Here is a 20,512-nt window from a genome sequence, read left to right as displayed (position 1 = left end):
AAATTCTAGGGTGAGCAAAAGCCAATATTAAAAAATGAATGTTTGTAATTTGGTCTGATATGCAGTCAGATGAGGCAAACAGCAGAAATGCTGGCCACAACTCCCCAAACTGGATACACTCCAAATCTTGGCTGAGCCTTGATATCTTGTCCATGGAAATCAAGAACAGAAGAGGAAGCAAGACGCACCCATTTTGAACAGATTAATTACTAGAATGCACAAACAGAACTCTCTCTCTACAGGGACCAGATAGCACACAGCTATCTGGTGTGCATGGTCGTAAGCCTTCTCCAACCCACAAATGTGGAGACAGAAGTAGTAAATTCCCATACCCCCTCAAATATCCATGTGAGGAAAAAGAGTTGGTCTGCCATTCCAAGGCCAGGACAGAATCTGTATTGTTCTTCCTGTATCCAAGGCTCAGTTATCAAGGTGAAGCTCCTTTCCAGCACCCTGGATAGGTTTTCCTGGGAAGGCTGAGGAGTGTGATCTCTCTGTGATTGGAACACACCCTCTAGTCACCCTTTTTAAAACTGGGGACCACCTCCCCAATTTGCCAATCCAGAGACACTGTTCCAGCCTTCCAAACAACAGTGAAAAGGCACATTAACCATGACACCCCAACTATGTCCAGCACCTTCAGGGAGCAGCAGGGAGAGGAGCTCAGCAAACCAGGTGAACCTTAGAGTAGAGTAGCTGCTTCTCTGGATTGAGAGGAACCAGTTGAGGTAGTAATTAGTGTTAAGCAAGTTGATTAGCAACTGACAACTGTGAAAATTGTGTGGTTAGTTAAATCGTGTGGTGTGTGTTAGGGTGTAGTTTAACAATTGTCAGAAAATTATTTTATAATAAAGTTGTATTAATGTATATCTAAGTGCTAATAGTTGTTAAGTATTAATAAAAGAAGATCAATTTAATACATGTAAAACAACACTTTTCCAAAACAAAGTGACAATCCTTGTAACCCCTATTGAAATTATTCAGATGATTTGTAGGTTGTCCAATCATTCAATGCTTGACTAATGCTTGTTCCCCCTATGCCTTATTTGAACAGGGCCAGCTGTCCTGGGTACAGAGGATGACTTGGCTGTCTCTCTCCACTTCATGAACTTTGGGGCTAGCCCTCCCTCCTCAGCTGAGGCGACACTGGATTCTGGCCTGTCCAGCTTTATAGAAAATCCTCAGTACTTCTGTGGCATCATAAAGGACAAGGACATGTGTGAGTGAATCTAACAGATCTATTTGCCATTATTCCTGTGTCTGACTTTGTTGTATGGAAATTGCTTACGCAATTTATGCTTCGTCTATGTCTCTGTCTAGTGCCTTGCAAAATAATTCACTCCCTGCCGGTGATGTCCAATTTGAATTGTAAATGTGTAGTGGTTTGATGGGTTTACTGAGACAATTATTAATTGTAGCAGTAATCACGAGGTTGTTCATTGGGGCTTTTAGAAAATCAATCGTCAGAACAACTAACAACGCACACACACGGGTTCAATACACGAGATACATTTATTAATATAAACTGTGCACCAAACATATACTAGTCTGCCTGGATACGAGCGGCAGACCTTACTGTGAGGGTTATCAATATACAAGGTATATAATCTCGAAGAGATGCAAACACAAAGAGATACACAACAGAGAATATATGTCAATATATATCGTTCGGTTACCAAATCGCTAAATCAGTGTTATCACCCACTGTTACTCTAAACTCGTAAGTAAATACATTACTCATGAATTAAATTGATAACAACTTGTGTTGAGGTACAATTGAATTCTCGAGACGCAATGTAGAACATGGGGTTTACTTATCCACTGTGTTTGGATTTGGAATTTCCCGGCACGAACACCAAACCAGCTGACAGACTCTGTTGCAGCCTCTGTTCCAGCGGTTGTCCAATGGGCGTTGTGTCGGCGTACTCTGGCTACCGGCCAACCAGTCGAGGTGCAGCTCGGAGTAGGACGGGCGGAGGAATCTGACTGCGGTGCGCAGGGCAGTCGTTGCTCCGAGGGGATCTACCAGCAGTCCGGCTGGCTAGTAGAAAGTCTCTATGCACAGAGTGTGACCGCGAGTCCTCACAAGTCACTCTTTTGCCTGGGAAGAAGCTGGTTCGTTCCCGGTCCAGCGCTGCTTCTGAATAAGCTATTCAGGTTGTCGACGAGGGTCCAACTGTAGGCTGCCGTTGATCAAGCGGAGCATTCACGTTGGTAGAATTCTCCCGTACGTACGGGATCCTCGGCCTCGCGCTTAGAACAAAATCCAAGTCCCTTTGCAGACAGCAGCAGTTGTCACGTGATTGTCTCTGAGGATGCGCGAAAATGGCCAAGGAGAGCTCAGAACTGAGCTTGCGCTCCCTTTTTGATCAAAACCCAGATCTGTGCTGATTGGTTGAGAGTTTGGCGGGCATTGGAGACCCACGTGGTATTACCACGCCCTGCCAGTCCTTGATTGGTTGGTCAAGGTGAGATATAAGTCACTTACTCTTGACACTTGGGAATGCAGTCCAAATGTCCATTCGGCACTCCCTAGACTGATAGGTGCCAATGGATGACCATTGATCATGATAGCCAGGCTTAGCTAATTGCATCCCCGTCTGGGAGCTTGTTTCTTATCAAAAGAAAACATCTTAAATCAGCCTGCATGAATTCTTTCTCTGTGGCTGCACCACAGAGATGGAGGGTGAGATGGGGCCTCCTTTAGGAGCATACCAACGCTTAATTCTGTCTTATTAACAAGCATTGCCGCTACGAATGTTACAATACATACTGTACACATTTTTAAAGAGAATATTTTAATCAGAAATTAATATCTTGTAGTGAGCACTTTAATGGAAGAAATAAGTTAAACGTCTGCAAAAAACAAAAAATATCAAATATTTTGATTGCATTATTATTTATCCTCTTGCTGGGGCAAAGCTAAATTAGTTATGCTTCACAAATTACTGTAACAAGTTACACAATTAGTTGAATGGCCTCCTTCAATGTATAATAATAGTGGTTCACATGGTTTCAAAATAAATACATTTGTCTTTCTAAGGTCTCTCAGCCAGGTAGTGTTCAAAACTCAAGAATAAATTTAGAGAGAATTCAAGAAAGGTTCTGGTGGATTTCTGTACAAGGCACTGTACATAAGCATATACAGGAGAATCTTGTGTCTCTTCTATTTGTTTAGTGACTGTAGACATTGAACCATTTAATTCATTGAACATCCCCAGGTATCCCAATTTTACCTCCTCCCCAAAATCCACAAACCCGACACCCCTGGATGCCCCATCGTCTCAGCATGCAACTGTCCGACTACTCACATCTCTGCCTTTCTCAACAGCCTTATGAGACCGCTGGTTGAAGGGCTACAGTATATCAAGGACACCAACCACGCATTCCAACTTTGTAATGATTTCCAGTTACAGGGCCCAGAATGCTACATTTTTACCATGGACATCACATCTCTTTACACCGTCATTCCTCACAATGAAGGTCTTACAGCCCTCAAGCACACGCTGGACAAACGCACAGTGCTTGATCCACCCACCCATATGTTTGTACGCCTTGCAGAATTGGTACTCACACTTAATGCATTCTCTTTCAATAACCTTTTTTCCAGCAAAGTAGTGGAGTCACCATGGGCACCAGAATGGGACCCAGCTATGCCAATATTTTTGTCGGCTGGGTAGAAGAACACTTCTTCACTTCCTACACTGGCTTTATCCCAGACCTTTACAAGCAATACATTAATGACTGCGTCGGTGCCGCCACATGTTCTAATGACCAGCTAGAGCACTTTCTGCATCACTTCACGAATGGATGGACTCAGAGACCACATCAAACAACATGTTAGGGCTGTGAAGATTAAAGACTTCTCCAAGCCCATAGTTTCTCACTTCACCTCTGGGGGCCATGATCACACTGATCTCTCCATCTGCATTCTCAAAGTAGGGTTTCTTAACTCCTATAGCAGAAAAACATTAGAAACTAAAATTATCCTGATACTCAGTTCACACCTTCCCCCTTCCCTCAACGACAGACTTGTTTTCTTCTAATTCTCTCCATTTATAGGTCTCGTTTCACACCTCCCCTCACCTCTCTTGACCTCGTACCACTTGATTGGCCACTCTGTCTCTCCCCTGCTCCGACCTCCTCCTCTATTATCTTTGCCGACAACCCTATCTTTCTTACACCCGAAGAAGGCTCCACAGCCAAAATGTTGTGTTTTCTTTCTTCTCTTTTTAGCATGGAATCAACCTATTACTTGTTCCTTTGTAGCCTACACATGCTGATGGAGCTACCCACCTGAACTACTTCATCTATTTAATTCAGTTGCTTTCTGTGCTCTCCCTGTTACACCGATGTGGTGGGGACTTGATTAGCTCCACCCTCTTTTCAGAGGCACTGAGCCACCTGCAGTAGTCCTGCCCTTTTTCTGCTGGGGTAACAATTACATCTATGACATTCAATCTCAGGCCATAGAGCACCACTCTTAGCCCTCCCATCAACAGAGGTGCTGATGACAGCAGCTGCTGACTCTTGCTTCTGAGTGGCTTATACAGCACTTCCTTTACAGAGTTTGTCAACAGCATCACCTTCATCCTCAGTCTCCAGCCAGTTATTCTTTTCCTTAAGAGAAAGCTCATATGAAGGTGACAAGCACTCAAGTTCATCTTTCATTTACACAATGAACTCTTGTTATGCTTGCAGCTCATTATCCCTCATCACTTGGGACTCTCGGAAGACAGAGGCTCCTGCCTCACGTCTGGGGACTCCTACATTTGGGCAAATCCAAATCCAGACTTGCTGAGCTCTTCTTTTCATCATTCTTTACACAATATATCCCACAGAGAAAGTTTTCTCCACCCAGAGACTTGGGAGTGGCCTAAAGTATATTTTCTTCTTCCCTCTGACAGTAATTCCAGAAACTCAGGCATGTCCATTAGCTGGTCCCCATTTGCTCATTATAGTATTTCACTATGCTTTTTCTTCTCCATTTCAAACTCAATGCTAGTCACTCAGGTGCGTGGAGGTCTTTAACAATTCTCTCAGGACACCATCATTTTTTTCTCACTGGGTAGGGTGATGCTGTGTGACCATGTTCCAAGCACATGTTCAAGTAGATCCTATCACTTCTCACAGCCTTTATACTTCTCTATCCACCTCCGTTGTACTGTTAAATACTCACCAGAGATATATAAACTTTTTCAAAACACCTTTTGGAAAATATCTGGACATTTTGAACTGCACCCAGAATTGATTTTACTTACTGTAGCTTTGGAGAAACTAAGAAAAGCTTTTTTTCTCTATCTTCAACCATAGTGAAGTTTCAGGATCTCAGGAACTTATTTACACTAGTCCCAGTAGCTTTATTGATTTTTTAAATTCTCCCTTACACCATCACTTCCAACCACTAGAGTGTATATTCTCCACAACATGCATGGCATGGCATGTTCATGGCACAGTGCAGTAGTGGGCCTCTTTAAGGTACGGTATGTGGATTTAAATTAAAAAAACATAGAGAAATGACAAATAAGGTGAAGAAAACGGGCATTTTGTTTACAGTGTTGGGAAAATTAAGCTGAAAACCTATCTTTGGTCAGAGCTCAAATTAACTTCCTCCATCCTTGTCTTTTTTATTTGTTTTTTTATTTGTTAACAGATTCATGTTGTGTTGAATGTATAATGCATTGTGTTACAGGTGTGTCTTTTACCTACCTGCAAAGCAAATTTCCCATCTGTGACAATAAAGTAACAGTGTGACACATAGTGGTCATGTTTAGCCAAGTTCCTTCCTCTGTCTCCTCTGTCTCTGTCAAAAACAACACATTCCCAATTGTCCAATTTGAATGTGGACACAATTTTATTGCTTTATGGTACAGCTATCTCCATAGACTTGATTTGTTTGAGTGAATTTCATATACTGTATAGATATACATTGGTCCTCTATGCATACCTGTTGATAATAATGCTACCTGACCTGACAAAAAGATTGTGGTACTCTACCATGCAATATATGACTAGCACAATGTTTCTTATGCGGATTAAACAGGATGTCATGTAATGTTTTCATACATTCATGCACTCCTACTGAATGTGAATAAATGGGGAATGGGTTAGGGACCTTCGTTTTCCTCTGCAGGTGTCCAACACATCAAGCGACAAGACATTGTGCTGAAGTGGGAACTGGGAGAGGGAGCTTTTGGGAAAGTGTATTTGGCAGAATGCGCCAACCTCAGCCCCCACAATGACAAGATGTTGGTTGCCATCAAGGTAAAGAGGGGATGGAATGAAAGAATATGTACAATACAACTCCCTCAGGTGTTGGCTTTTTTGTGTTTAAGGCTTTCAGATTGGCTCTCCATTTGCATATGCTGCCAGTGTAACGTCCTGCATCTTGTGTTCATGAGGTCAGAGGTTTAAACTTAGACTGGTGTACAAAGGAGTAAATTTCAGTTTATACTGAATTAAACTAAAACCTAGTTTGATACCAATAATGATCACTGGCTACAACAGGGCTCTGTATTTCTGTTCTAAAGAGGAATACCAATAAAAATACTAATAACCTTAATTTATGAAGTGTCTTTCAAAGCCTAGGTTTTTGTTTTTAGTAAAAGGAAAAAGTAAAAGGGAAAAATACGCAAAAAAACCTACAGGATAAATTGTAGGGCAATCAGACATAGGTCTTGGCAAAAATCTATAGGAGGGAGTGTAAACATGAAGGAGTTCAGAGATGTATGATTGAGTCAGATTATTTAAAGCTTTAAATGTCAGTAACTGTAAACTGTAAAGTCAATATGATTGAATATGTGATGTTATAGGCAACTAACAATGATTGAAGTGAAGGAGTAATATTCTGTCAAGGTCTGATGTGAGTTAGAAGTCTAGCTGCAGGGTTTTGGACATTTTGCAACTAACTTAGTAGAGTGTTGGGGAGCCCATAGTGTAAACAGTTGCAGAAAACAAGCCTTGATGTTATAAATGTGTGATTTATAATACACATGTAATATTGCTGCCCACCAGTAAAATTAATGTTTTGTCACTTTTTCATGTCTTCTGGTTTCCATTACAACTGAATTTGAAATGACTAAGTTAACATGCTTTCCAAATCTCTGTCTGCTGACCCTTAAAGGTTACCTAGGAATCCTGCAGAGATTAGGTTCTCTGGGTCTGTGGTTGCAGATCCTTGGCATTCAGCAGTCTGTCTGAAATGTATTAATGAAGAGTAAGTTTACATTTTTATCTCATCAGACACTGTGGTCCCTTTTTTTCTTCACATCCCCGTCTCCCAATCTCTCTGTGTCAGACTCTGAAAGATGCCAATGATTCAACTCGGCAGGACTTCCAGCGTGAAGCAGAGCTCCTGACAGTGCTGCAGCATGAGCACATTGTGCGATTCTATGGGGTCTGCACAGATGGCGAGCCCTTAGCGATGGTCTTTGAGTACATGAAGCACGGAGACTTGAACCGCTTCCTCAGGTATGTTGTGGACCCCCCATCTGCGGGCACACTGATCACAATCAGTGCACATGAAATGATTTAGGATTTGTGGACGGCACAAGCCTTTCGAGTAAAGCTTGGTTGCCCATATATTAGATGTGCCAAACAACTAAACATACAGTCACAGACAAAAGTATTGGTACTTTATCAGAAACAATGCAAAGGGAATTTGGTTAAATTCTGTAACAAGACCAGTATTGGGCATTTTCATGTGTGAGAAATTTGAGATACAGATCTGGCTTTAACTTATTTGGCAGGGAATGATAATCTGGCTGTGACGAAAATTACAAACAGGGCCAAGAAGCAGTGGCACAGGTAGTAATGTGTTGCAGGGAGGGAACACATTCTGAATGCTGGGAAAGAGTTTTTAGGTACCCATGTATTTATGTTTAACTGCACTTTGGGTTAGTTCCATTTGATGGTTATTAGGCCTTTCTTATTTATTAACAATATTTTGCTAATGTTTATTAAACAGTGACTCAACATAGAGGGAAGTAATTAAGAATCCCGTAAAATTAGATGGGGGAGTCTGTTACACTAAATTAGGTTGGTTATGTAAATTAAATACGGTAAACTTTAAGTAGTAAACCCAGCACCTGACACGAGCATGAGTACAAACAATTTCATAAAAGGTTATTAATATAATCAAGAAATTTGAATGGAATGTCCTGCACTGACATCTGAATCTTGAAGATAATGAAAATATATATTCAGAATCCTCAAAGGTTTTTGTGGGCATGTGGAACAAGCCATGCTGTTATCCTTTTGAGAAACCATGGATGGGATCCTTGTATCAACTAACTACTTAATTAACTACCAAATGGGTTAGATAGGCTGAATGGCCTTTTCTCTTTTATATAATAATTGATATACAATAATATATAATAATACATTATAATAATATAATAATTTATATAATTTATTTTCTTCTCTTTCTTATGTTCTTATATAAATTAAAATTTATATTCAGACTTTGGGCTTAATTCTAGCCAGAGCTCTTCAGAGCTCAGCTCTGACACCACTTAATTTCAAGATGTCCTTGCTCTGGGACCGCGAAGCACAGCATGAACATTTCTTTCAGACAGGAAAAATTTCATTTCATGTTAAGTATTTAAAAATAGACTAGAAGTAAAAAAGAAATAGAAAAGGACACACAAGATTGGCTCACAAGTTTGGAGGTTTCATCACTGACTACAATGTGTGCTCCTGGAGAAATTGTGTAGTCTGAAGTGTGTGTGTGTTTGTGTCTGTGTGTGTCTGCCAATGTACTGGCAGACAGACCAGGCTGTGTCCTGCCTTGTGCCAATTGCTTGCCTTGATAGGCTCTGTGTCCCTTGCAAGCCTGTATTGAATAAAGCAGTTAAAAATAGATGGATGGAATTAGGTTAGCAAAGAAATGCAGATGCAGCCAGTAAAAAAGCCTAGGGTGTTTCGTAGCATTCCACAAAGAACATGCCATGGTAACTTGAAAGATACCACCCAACACTTTTTTATTTGTTCAAATAATCTGATGCAGGAGAGCTCTGTAAAACTGACAGGTGGTGCATTGAATCTTTGATGGGCTATGTATCTATCAGTAGAATTCTGCACTGCTGTCTTTGAGGTCAGGGTTCAAATCCCTGCTGCTGCTGAGCCCCTTGGGAATAATCCTCTAATAATAAAGTTTAATTTGCATACCAATGTATTACTAGTGAGACTTAAAGTGTTTCATTTTTCATTACAACAATCACAACAGAAAAATGTAGTTAAAACAAGCACATCAAAATGTTTCCAAAATAACCACAACTAGTGATTGAATTAAAGAATTTGATGCAGATGTTTATGAAGAAAGTGGAATACACTACCACTACCAATTATATGATATTTAAATTAATAAATTAATATTGTTAATGACGTTCAGAAACGTATTTTTGTTTTCAGCTACAATTAAAATACCCCTTTAGTTACATGATTCCATATTAATATTCCATATTAATATACTAAATAGGTAGAACAACATTGAATGAAGCTAATGTTTTCACTAATACCTAACGCACCACAAGTGCCACCTATTGATCCTCTTTGGCCAGTGAAGATTCTCTGAGGCAGTATACCGCGTATGAGTATAGCAAAGTCATTTTGCTTCAGTAATGAGTTTTGACGCACAACCTGAGTGGATGCATTTGTAAAAAATATATATGTTTTTTTAAACAGGGATTTAGTGAAGATGCTGACTTCATTTTGAAACATTTTAAACAAATAATGCTGTGAATAAACTTTTATTCCTCCAGATATTGTCCATGTGATATTTAATTTTTATAATGGGCTCTACTGCTCTATCCCAAATATAGTTTAGCTATGAATTAAAAAAAGTCTACCCAGAAACAGCAGTTGGCATTTCAGCACATCAATAACCATCAACACAAGTTACAAAGAATAATAAAATAATAATCAACTCTGGTGCAACTAATGTTGATATTCACTTATAACAGTCCAAAATGCCGACATGGAAAATGTGTGGGACATTTTGGTCAGGGAAGTACCACTAGCTGGTTTGTCTGTATGAAGCCTTAGCACATTGAAATAATGACTAATGATGCAGCTGCATGGCAAGGAGACTGAAAGCTGGTCTTTTAGTCCCCTGGGACTGTCACAGAGATACACACCAACATACATATACGCATTAGTGATGATTCAAAGCCCATAAGCCAGCCATTAACTCTGTGCCATATGTCAAAAGGGCATGGTGAAGAAGCTTTGCTAAATTGTTGGAGAAAAATGCATATTCATCGACCGATGGAACATATTTCCACCAGACAGCTTAAATATGGCGCCATCTACTCCCCCCAATGCCACCTGTCCTGTATGTCGAATTATTATGCAATTCCAAGATAAATCCATCAACATGCACCCTACCAAGGAGCAGAACAGAATTAAAAACAAAATGTTTTAGCATATTTACAACTGTTATTCAAACATCTGTTGAAAAGCCATTTTATGCTAATGTGCCATATGCTATTTTCATAAATATGAATTGCAAAAATGAATGCATCAAATATGTTAATACATTTATTTTCATAGCTTACGTCATACAGACAGTGTAACTGTAGGTATAAAACTAGCTCCCTTGGTCTTATTCCCAGTATTTTATTCTGCATAGTGTTACAGTTATAATGCTATATACTTGCACATTATACTAAAGCTATGTATAACTGTGTTTTGTAATAATCATCAACTACCAAAAACACTTATCAAAGTCTGTAAATACATTTCAATAATAAATTACAAATGCAAAGTGTTGCATATTATTTGACCTCTGGTGTATCTTTCTATGCAAATGTGCACATAACAAGGTAACTGTCACAGATGTGGTTCAGCAATCCCAGGTTTGTTGTAAAACCCTATGCGAGGAGGTAGACAGGAGGCGGACTTCAGGGAAGAGACACAAGGGTTTATTGGTGATGCTAGTGAACAGAGGTGGTACATGAACAGGTGCACAAGGGAATAACCAAAGGCAACCAAGTCAAAGCAGGTCAGGGCACAGTCCAAAACTCCGATACCTAGAGATTCATCCAGAGACAAGAACAAGGCTAAAATCCCCGGGAGGGGGGAACACAAACACAAGAACGCCGAGGGGCGAAGTTCTCCAGGGCCCGGGCTCAGAGATCAGGGATGTCAGGGATGATGCCTATGCCCTCAGGCAAGCCGTAGCCTGGTAGTAGGCGGGCCTCTAGACATCTGCAGTCCATTGCTGAGCCCTGAGCCCTGGAGGCGCTGGGGTTATATAGGAAAAGACAAAAAAGGCACACCAGGAGAACATACAAACAATCACACGGAACTAATGACAAGAGTAATGGAGCGCCCTGTAGAGGAGGGATGTCCACCATGACAGCAACAAGCTAACAAGATAACAAAATATTTGTGTTATAAATCTTGCAAAACCTAAAATGAGTCTTGCAGTTCTGCTATATGAGTAACCTTGGTCTTGCGTTTGTATTAATACATTAATACATCAAAGGTATGTACACCAAAGATCTAGCCTTCTATGAATGTTATGTTGGACCTTCTGTGACATTCCAGTTCTCTGCATTTTGTTAGGGCTCATGGTCCAGATGCCCGGATATTAGAGGAAGGAAAAGCTCCCCCACTTGGCCAACTGACCCTGCCTCAAATGCTTCAGATCGCAGCCCAGATCGCTTCAGGAATGGTGTATCTTGCCTCTCTTCACTTTGTGCATCGAGACCTGGCCACCCGGAACTGCCTGGTGGGGGAGGGAATGGTGGTGAAGATTGGAGATTTTGGCATGTCCCGGGACATTTATAGCACTGATTACTACAGGGTAGGACACAGTTATTATAAAATTTCAATATGTGTGTAAATCTCTAGTGTACATCTCTAATGGATGAACATATTATCATGACCATCACCCCCACAAAATTAATAAATATGCCATCTCAATTGTTTTAATTTCATGTATTTAAATGGGCCAAACTAAAAACAGTGATTCCAGTAACTGACGTAATTTCATCTGTATCACACATCAGCATCAATTCAATCAGATGTTCACTGAACTGTGAAATATAGGATCACTCCACTAAGAAAAGACTATATGAATCACTATCATCATGTGTGGTCAGAACAGTGTTTCCTGTTGAAGGTATATCATCTGGCAAGTGCTCCCTTTAAGTACTTTGACTGTATAAAAATCCACATCAGCCACATCACTTGTAACCTTTTTAAAGCACATGTATCCCATCTTTTATGGGGCCAGTTGCACCTGTTTTCCTTTTCACAGCTTTGCCTGATCTGTTACTACTTTACAGTCTTCAGGAATCAAGGGACATGCAATATGCTGAGCCATCACCACTGCTCTAACCAGGAACATTCACCCATCTATTGTTATTGTTTATTCTGGTGGAGATTACAGCATGCCAGAGCTCATTCCCGAAGGACAGAGAGAGAGTACATGGCTCCTCCTCCATTACAGTAGTCCAGAGTGACTAGAGTCACAAATGTGATACTTCTCGCTGCTAGTGTGTTTCTGTTCATTATAGTATAGTACATATTGATTTGGAACCCAGATGGATATGTTTGTGTCACAACCTCTGCAGCCAGAGGGCTCTCCTACTCTGTCCTGTATGTTGTTTCTGGTGCTTTGCTGTCCTTCTGGTGTTTCTCTCTCTCTGGGGCTATATATTTCTGGGTCTTTCATTTGCCTTCGCTCAGCATTGACGTTCGGATGTCCTGAGACCCGCCTAGCACCAGGTCGCCCCACGTCCTCTACCTGAGGGCATAGGTTTCTATACGCCATTTCCTGAACAGCTGAGCCTGGGCTAACCCCCGTCTCGCCGCTACGCATAGGGTCTTTTTGCTCTCCTGTCATTCCACGGTTCATTCTTTCTGACATCCCTGACAGTTTGCACTTTTCGATGTCGTCTTTGGTTACCAGGTGGGAGGCCGTACTATGCTGCCTATTCGCTGGATGCCTCCAGAAAGTATTATGTACAGGAAATTCACCACAGAGAGTGACATCTGGAGCTTTGGAGTGGTATTGTGGGAGATCTTCACATATGGCAAACAACCCTGGTACCAGCTCTCCAACAGCGAGGTAACATAACATACAGTAATTGGTGCACAACTTCAGCCATGGAGACCTATAATAAACAGGTCCCTTCATATGCCCAGTACCAGGAACAAATTGTAAAGCTGGTCAGATTAAATGAGATCACTTTGGTACTTTATAAAAACCTTCTAACACTGCAACTATTTGTAGTGGTTAAACTGACCATCTGGACAACAGAATACAGTTTTTATTGCAGTTGACAAAAAAGCTCAAATGGGTTTTGCCCCCGGTCTTTACTTGGTGAAATTAGTACCCAGGAGAACTGTCTCAAAACCTAAATTTTTATAATGTGTTGGTGCAGGAGATAGCACTGCAGGAGAATGCAAGTTATCAGCAGCTTATATACATGTTACTGTATGTTTCTCAGGGTGGATAAGGCATATGGATGAGGCATACTGTATATTCAGTAATTTTCCATCTTCCCTGACCTTGGTTCGTGGTTTTGATACTCAAGAACACTTGCTCCTGCTAGCTGCCTTACAGTATTCTTTTATCCTTTCTCACGCAAATTCCAGTTCAAACAAATACCAAGTCACACAAGTACATTGTTCAGTTTAACCGTCTGTCTATTCTGCCTTCCTGAATTCCTTCAGTATTGGGCTACAACCCTGATGTAGAGGGAGTGCTGTACCCCTAAGGTGGACGATTAATGTGATCCCTTTAGATTTTAGTCACGTAACATAATCTAAAGAGGTCATATTATAGAAAGCTGCCTTAATTGTGTGATGCTGTTAATGTTTCTTTATGTCTTCTTCACTTGCCTTTATAGCTGCATTGTTAAACCAAGTCTAAGTAATGGAAATAGATCATCCATTTTCTAACCACTTTATCCAATACAGGGTTCCAGAGGAGCTAGAGCCTTTCCACAAACCATGTACAGGTACATGGCAGGATACACCCTGGACAGGATAGGAGTCCATCACAGGGAACACACTGATACACACTCACATCAGAGACAATCTTCCCAGAAGTAAATTAACCCACATGTTAAATAACTAGTATTTCTTTGGATTGAGTGAGGAAACCAGATCACTTGGAAGAAAACCACTCAAACACAGAGAAAACATGCAAACTCTATGCAAATAGCACCACAGGAATTCAGGCCAGAGCCCCAGCACTGCAAGACCACAGTACTGCCCATCTATAGACATAGCCTTGTGTAACTTACTAAATGGGTAAAAAAAGAATAATAAGAAATAATTCAAATAAATAAAGAAAAAGAAAGTTAAAAAATAAAAGATTAGGATGGTAGTCTCGCTTTTAACAAGCAGTTGGAATTGAGTCAACAAACCCATCAGTACAGATTTTATTTTCACATTTAAGAGCTTTGTTGAAAAGAAACCCAAGTTTTATCAATTTGCTATTTTAAAAGAGATGTTAAAAGCTAGCAGCTCGTATTATGTGCTATGCTTTTACAACAAAAGACTTTATATTCTGAAAGTCTTTCCAACCCCGATTGAAGAACAACACTGCGGAAGCCCTGATAACAATGCTGCTGGTGTTCTCATCTGTACCCTGATCTCTCTCCCTTCTCTTGGTGTTTTCAGGACCTCTTATTCCTCAGTTCTTGCAAGGAAACAGCCAACTCCAATTTAAGAAGAAATGGCAGCTCAGGAGAGTGGAGAGGCAGACAGAGACTTGCCTAATGACACTAGACCAGCTCCCACTTTATGGAAATATGAGCTAGTAAATGTGCTGGAGTCCAACAGGCTGCGGTGGTACCATTATAGAAAGTGGACTCTTTCGGTAACGGCATGGGGGACTGGGGGAGTAAGAGGTGGATCACCTTTCCCCTGTTCCCTCTACATTAATCTAATTTGCCGTTATCCACCCTTGCATTTACTTCATTTTACATTGCTAATCTAATTTTCTCTATTATCAGCCCCCAGATTGACATTGGGCTTAATTAAGAAGGAGAGCTAGAGGGATCAGATACTGTAGATATTTAAAGGCACTCTACCCAAGAGGTTTTGGATAAGACTTAAAAAAGAAACCCTTAAAAGATATAGAATTCACAACAGTGATTGAAAGCCATTCATAATTAATTCAATTATGTGATTGCCCAAGCCTGACTCATTTAGAATTTGACAACTGTGTCATCTACTTGAACCAATAGTATCACATTTGTTTGCCCACCCTTTTATTATTCCTTATTTAAAAAGAAACGTGTTCAGCAACAATTTTGTTTCTGTGAAGGTTGTGATTTTATATAATAAGTTGTTGCCGATTAAAGCTTTTTAGAAATGCAAGAGAAAACAGAATAGGAAATTTGATTAATTATACTCTGGATGCTTAATCTATGTGCTTTTCAGAAAAGTTTCACTTTAAGTTGCACAATGCAAACTTCCTACCTAGTAGTTTTGGGACTTTCATTTTACTATTTGTATCATGTAAACTTGTTGGTTATCATAACAATGTATTCACAAATAATGTACAATGTGAAATAATTGCCAAGCTGGTACACAGAATTGATTATATATACTTATGTGTATTTACTGTATATTCTGCATTTTTTTTTTTGGTTGGTTGTTTCGTATTCGTATTGTCTTTGCTTACATCATCCTCTAACTTTAAATCTCATATCAATGACAAGAATAATAAAATCATTACAATAATTTAATCCTGTGTGCTTTGCACCTGGGAGGAAGCTAATCCAACTGAGGTCATCCAGGAAGACAAGAAACCAAAAAGCTTACATATTTCTTTTAGTATTGAATTAGTTTTACAGAAGGTTTGGTAAGAATGTTCAAGATTAAGCTCTGAATGAGAACAAACACATTTCATTCTATGCAAGAGAAAAAAAAAGGCATTTGCTTAGGTGGTCTACAAATATGCGCTATTCTGTATAACAGGAAATTTCTTCATCTTTTTTCTTTCCATTTCTTCAGGCTATAGAATGCATTACTCAAGGCAGGGAGCTGGAACGCCCACGCACTTGTCCCAAGGAGGTCCACCTCATCATGCAAGGCTGCTGGCAAAGAGAACCACAGCAGAGGCTCAATATCAAAGACATCTACAACCGCCTCACTACACTGGTTAAGAGTCCCCCGGTCTACCTTGATATCCTGGAGTAGCCCGCGAAGAGAAGTGACTCCAGACTGTGGGGACAAGGGATAGTGGAGAGGAATTACACTTTTATACTCCATTACAAGCTTTCCAACAATCCGTCCCCCCTTTCATCATCTCTCTTCCCAGGGATGCTTGTTTGAAAAGAGTAAACAAGTTCCTTAACTAGAATGCTGGCCACAGGTGGTCAAGATGTTGCAATGTATAGACAGAAGAGTTAATGTGGAAGATGATTATGGAAGACAGTGTGAAACTGTTCAGGCCTGGCACAGTGATGGAGGAGGCTAGACTTTTAGTGGGAGGCTAAATGTCTTTTGTATCTGTGTAAATACATAAATCTGGAAAACCAAATTCCAAATTTAATATAAATGTATACCAAAAGAAGAACAGTGTAGGTCAACATGGTGCTGTGCTTGTGACACAGGTGCAGAAAGAAGATGGAAGGATTAAAGATAATATTTCAAGCTGTACAGAAGTGAACTATTCCCTTAGTGCTTGAGTTTTTTCTTCCTGCAACCCCTACAGATGATCTTGATCAATCATAAGCCAGTAAATCCAGATAATCAGTCATTTTATAATTCTGACACTAGTATCTAGACAATCTAAATAAGAAGAACTATATTCTGTCTCAATATAAATCTAACAGGAAATTGTAAAGGTGTTTCATTAATAATTAAAGAAAACTGTACATTTTTCGTCTCAAGAAGGAGTAGGACATAATGTTTTCACCAACGATTCAGATGCAGACAACTTAATTTATACATTTCAGCCTGAGAGATACTACCAATAACATATTACTGACTGATAATGTGTGGCAACAGTGGTGCTGTTGTTCAGGTTTGCTGTAACATATTGTGCCTTGCCTTTTCTGTATCATGGAAGCTAGGTTAAATTAATGGTGGATTAAGGGTGTAAATTAAGAGGGTTCATTGCTTCAGGCATACTGTATATCTGTCACTGACTACTTGTATGTTACTGAGTTAATCAACTTCCTTGTGCTTTGTACAGTACTTAAGGCATAAAACTGAGCTTCGGTTGTTTGTGTATCTCCAGCAGTAGTTGTTAATGCATACTTGAGCTCCTAGTTACTGTAAGTGTCATAAATGAATTACAATGGTGTTGGTAATAGGACAAAAACAAAATGGCTTCATGCATCTTAGAGACCATGTCCATTTCCTAGTGATTAAGTGAAATGGACATGGGTTAATCCAGAAACCAGCTTTCGACAATATGCTCTAGCTAGTCTTTGTACTTGATAACAATTTCTACATGAATTGTATAGTTAGACTGGGGGCCCTCAACTTTCTCATAGGATTAAGGACTCTTTTATTCTGTTTGTTTTTGTTAACAAATTGGAGTTTTCCAATTGTCTTTACACTTGTATCTGTCCATATATTTTACAGTTGTACTATACAATCAAAATGTTTCAATAGAATGGTGTCCTAACTAATTTGTGCTGATCCAATAATATTCAATTCAATATTTTGTATTTGATCAGGACTAAAATCACAATACGTCATTTGACTTGTGTGGAGAAAAGCCTACTCTTTCTCTACTTACAGTACAGTTAAATCTGTTTCATTTCATTGATTCCTCAAAGGCCACAGTGATTATAGATTATTCATCCAATTCCTTGCTATTTAGGTGAAAACAATTGTAAGTGTCAGGTCTTTCAGGTTAGCAGACTGATCAACATGGCAAATATTCATATGACAATATTAAGTACACAGAGAACAAGTATGATGCCTAGAGCAGTTTCACAGTACTCTCCGGTATGTAAATTGAAAGGTGGCCACCAAAAACCCAATTTGGAAAATTCCTAATCAGTAGGGTACTGTGCTGTCACCTTTCATCCTTGAAGAAAACACGTAGCTTTGAGAAGGAAAGGGAGAATCCAAAACATAACAAAAACATAACAACATGACATAAATGATTATTGTATATGGCTACCCCTTCCATCCATTGTTTACTAAAAAACTGAATATTCATAGTGTGATGACCTACTAATGTCCAAAATTCAGCAGTCAGAATCCTGACCAGGTCTAGTGCAAATGGTCATATTACTCCTATCCTGGAGTCCTTGCACTGGCTTCCGGTCAAATTCTGTGTAGACTTTAAAATCCTCATGCTCACCTGTAAGGCTCAGCATGGCTTGGCACCTCAGTTCCTGTCTGAACTATTATCGCCCTACTCCCCACCTCGCAACCTTCGCTCTTCTAATTCTGGTCTCCTTACTGTCCCCCAAGCCCGTCTACATTGTATGGGTGACAGGGCCTTCTCCTGTTATGCCCCCAAGCTCTGGAACTCTCTCCCCAAGGATATCAGAGAGTCACCTTCTCTAAACTCCTTCAAATCCAGACTCAAAACCCTCTTCTTTAAAAAAGCCTTTACTTAACTGGTTCCATTCTTCACCCCTCTGCTTTTTTCTTAGTACCACCATCCACGGTCTCCTCTGTATATTGTAATTGTGTTTTATCTTGTGTATTCTTTTTATTCATTGTTGTTGTCATTCTGTAAAGCGCTTTGAGAAGCCACCTTTAAAGGCGTTCTATAAAATAAAGTTTATTATTATTACTTTTGCAAAAAAAAATATGTGTTTGTCAGGAAAACAGAATCAGCCTAAAAACTAATTCTGACAAGGTCTGTCTGGATGAATGTAAATGGACAATGTTGAATAGTGTTGCACATAAGGGTGAAGTTCTTTGGTGAGCAATTACCATATTACTCCCACAATATATGTAGTGGTCAACAAGGACACTCCACCTCTTTGTAGGGCTATCCTACACATTGAGGATAGAACAAAGTGAGCTTCTGTGCACCCTAAGCAATCTTTTCTTAAGGTACGAGTGGTCACACTCTTGGTCCAAATTCCACAGTACAAATCAGTTGACCATTGATATTTGACATCAAAGTACAGCCTGAGTACAAGGTCAGTTTAATAAGATACATTACTCCTACTCCAAAGAACATTAATAACAATATATACTGTATATTTACAGTATAATCATCAGTGTATAAACTACTGTCTGTTCAGTAAATATTCTTGATTTAATGGGTTTTACAAAATATGAATATGGTATTAGAGTTGTGCCAATGTTTTTTGTTGTATTGTATTTTGAAAACTAGATTCCATTTTTATTGCTCTAAAACTTATTCTTATTGCAAAGTTTAAAAAACTAAGTTATTGCAAACTTGTTCATAGGTTGCTATTTCTCTTCATTGTTGATTTATTTAGTTTTACAAGTCTTTGTAAATTAACTATGTAAGAACAATCAGGTCAATTGTTATACAGTACATATTACTCTTAAAAAATTTTACCAAATGAGGCAAGCTTCTCATAAGGCCAGCATGATCAAAGCAATTGCTCACTGTAAGTGTTTTTGTTTCCTGCTGCACATTTCTCACTTATTTTCAGACTTAAAACACATGAGCAATACCAGGGCTATTGCTGTTGCATAATGATATGAAAGAAAAAAAAGCATCCATGTTAGGAACAAACAATGTCATGATGTCACACTGTTTAGCAGAGGTTACTGTGCTGAATGCTGATGCTGACATGTCACAAAGGGACATTTACCATACCCTCTATGCTATACACAAAGGAGACAGAAAGCAACCTGTGTTGTGATGTAACAAAGGTGGTGTGGCATAGAGATATTTTCCCCATGTTATTTCCTTATGCTCTTCGTAGAAAAAGCTTTTTCAGAAGACACTGTTTTTTTTTCAGCACAGAACTGTGGAGGTGGTGCACAATGTAATGAGGAACTAAACCGCTTGAAGATGAAACCAAGCAATCCTATTCAAATGTGAAATCCCTCTTTCACAGACAACAGATCTGAGATGGAAATGAAAGGAAAAAAATTGACTTCTGAAAGAGAGATCATAATTGTTGCTATACAATAATATAAGTGTAAATCTAAACCTACGACCAAATTATTGTAGCTAGGTATTTGTGAGTCTTTGATGAATAAAGGTGATTTATACTTAAATACAAAACACTAGTCTAGTTGTTTTATTTAATAATTCTGTATTTCGTTACAAAAACACCTGATTATTAATATTAATAATTCTTTACACGTACTGTATATAGCAGTTTTCAGGTAATGGGGACTCCCCTCCACCATCACAAATGTGCAGGATCCACCTGGATGATGCGATGGTAGCCAGTACCAGTACACTCCCCACACACCAGCTATCAGTGGGGACCAGAACACAGTGATGAAGCCAGTTCAGAGATGGGGATTATTAAGAGGCCATGATTGGTAAAGGCCAGGGGGAAATTTGGCCAGGACACCAGGGGTAACACCTCTTATCTTTTTGAGAAGCACCCTGGGATTTTTAATGACCCCCAAG

General features: G+C 39.5%; 1 protein-coding gene across 1 annotated transcript in view; it reads left to right on the top strand.

Annotated features, from left to right (window-relative positions):
• The window catches only part of ntrk1 (neurotrophic tyrosine kinase, receptor, type 1), a 67,210-nt gene extending 47,093 nt beyond the window's left edge, over positions 1 to 20,117 (top strand). Inside the window, exons 12-17 of the mRNA XM_088620789.1 lie at positions 1,055 to 1,219; positions 6,134 to 6,264; positions 7,298 to 7,470; positions 11,569 to 11,809; positions 12,920 to 13,078; positions 15,982 to 20,117. Coding sequence (XP_088476915.1) covers positions 1,055 to 1,219; positions 6,134 to 6,264; positions 7,298 to 7,470; positions 11,569 to 11,809; positions 12,920 to 13,078; positions 15,982 to 16,167 — 1,055 coding nt within the window. The 3' untranslated portion in view covers positions 16,168 to 20,117. The remainder of the gene's footprint in view (positions 1 to 1,054; positions 1,220 to 6,133; positions 6,265 to 7,297; positions 7,471 to 11,568; positions 11,810 to 12,919; positions 13,079 to 15,981) is intronic.
• Positions 20,118 to 20,512: the final 395 nt, after the last annotated feature.

Source organism: Lepisosteus platostomus, chromosome 26 (assembly GCF_059453375.1).
Source record: "Lepisosteus platostomus isolate fLepPlt1 chromosome 26, fLepPlt1.hap1, whole genome shotgun sequence".
In the NCBI taxonomy this organism is placed as follows: domain Eukaryota; kingdom Metazoa; phylum Chordata; class Actinopteri; order Semionotiformes; family Lepisosteidae; genus Lepisosteus; species Lepisosteus platostomus.
This window is presented reverse-complemented; position numbering and strand designations above follow the sequence as displayed.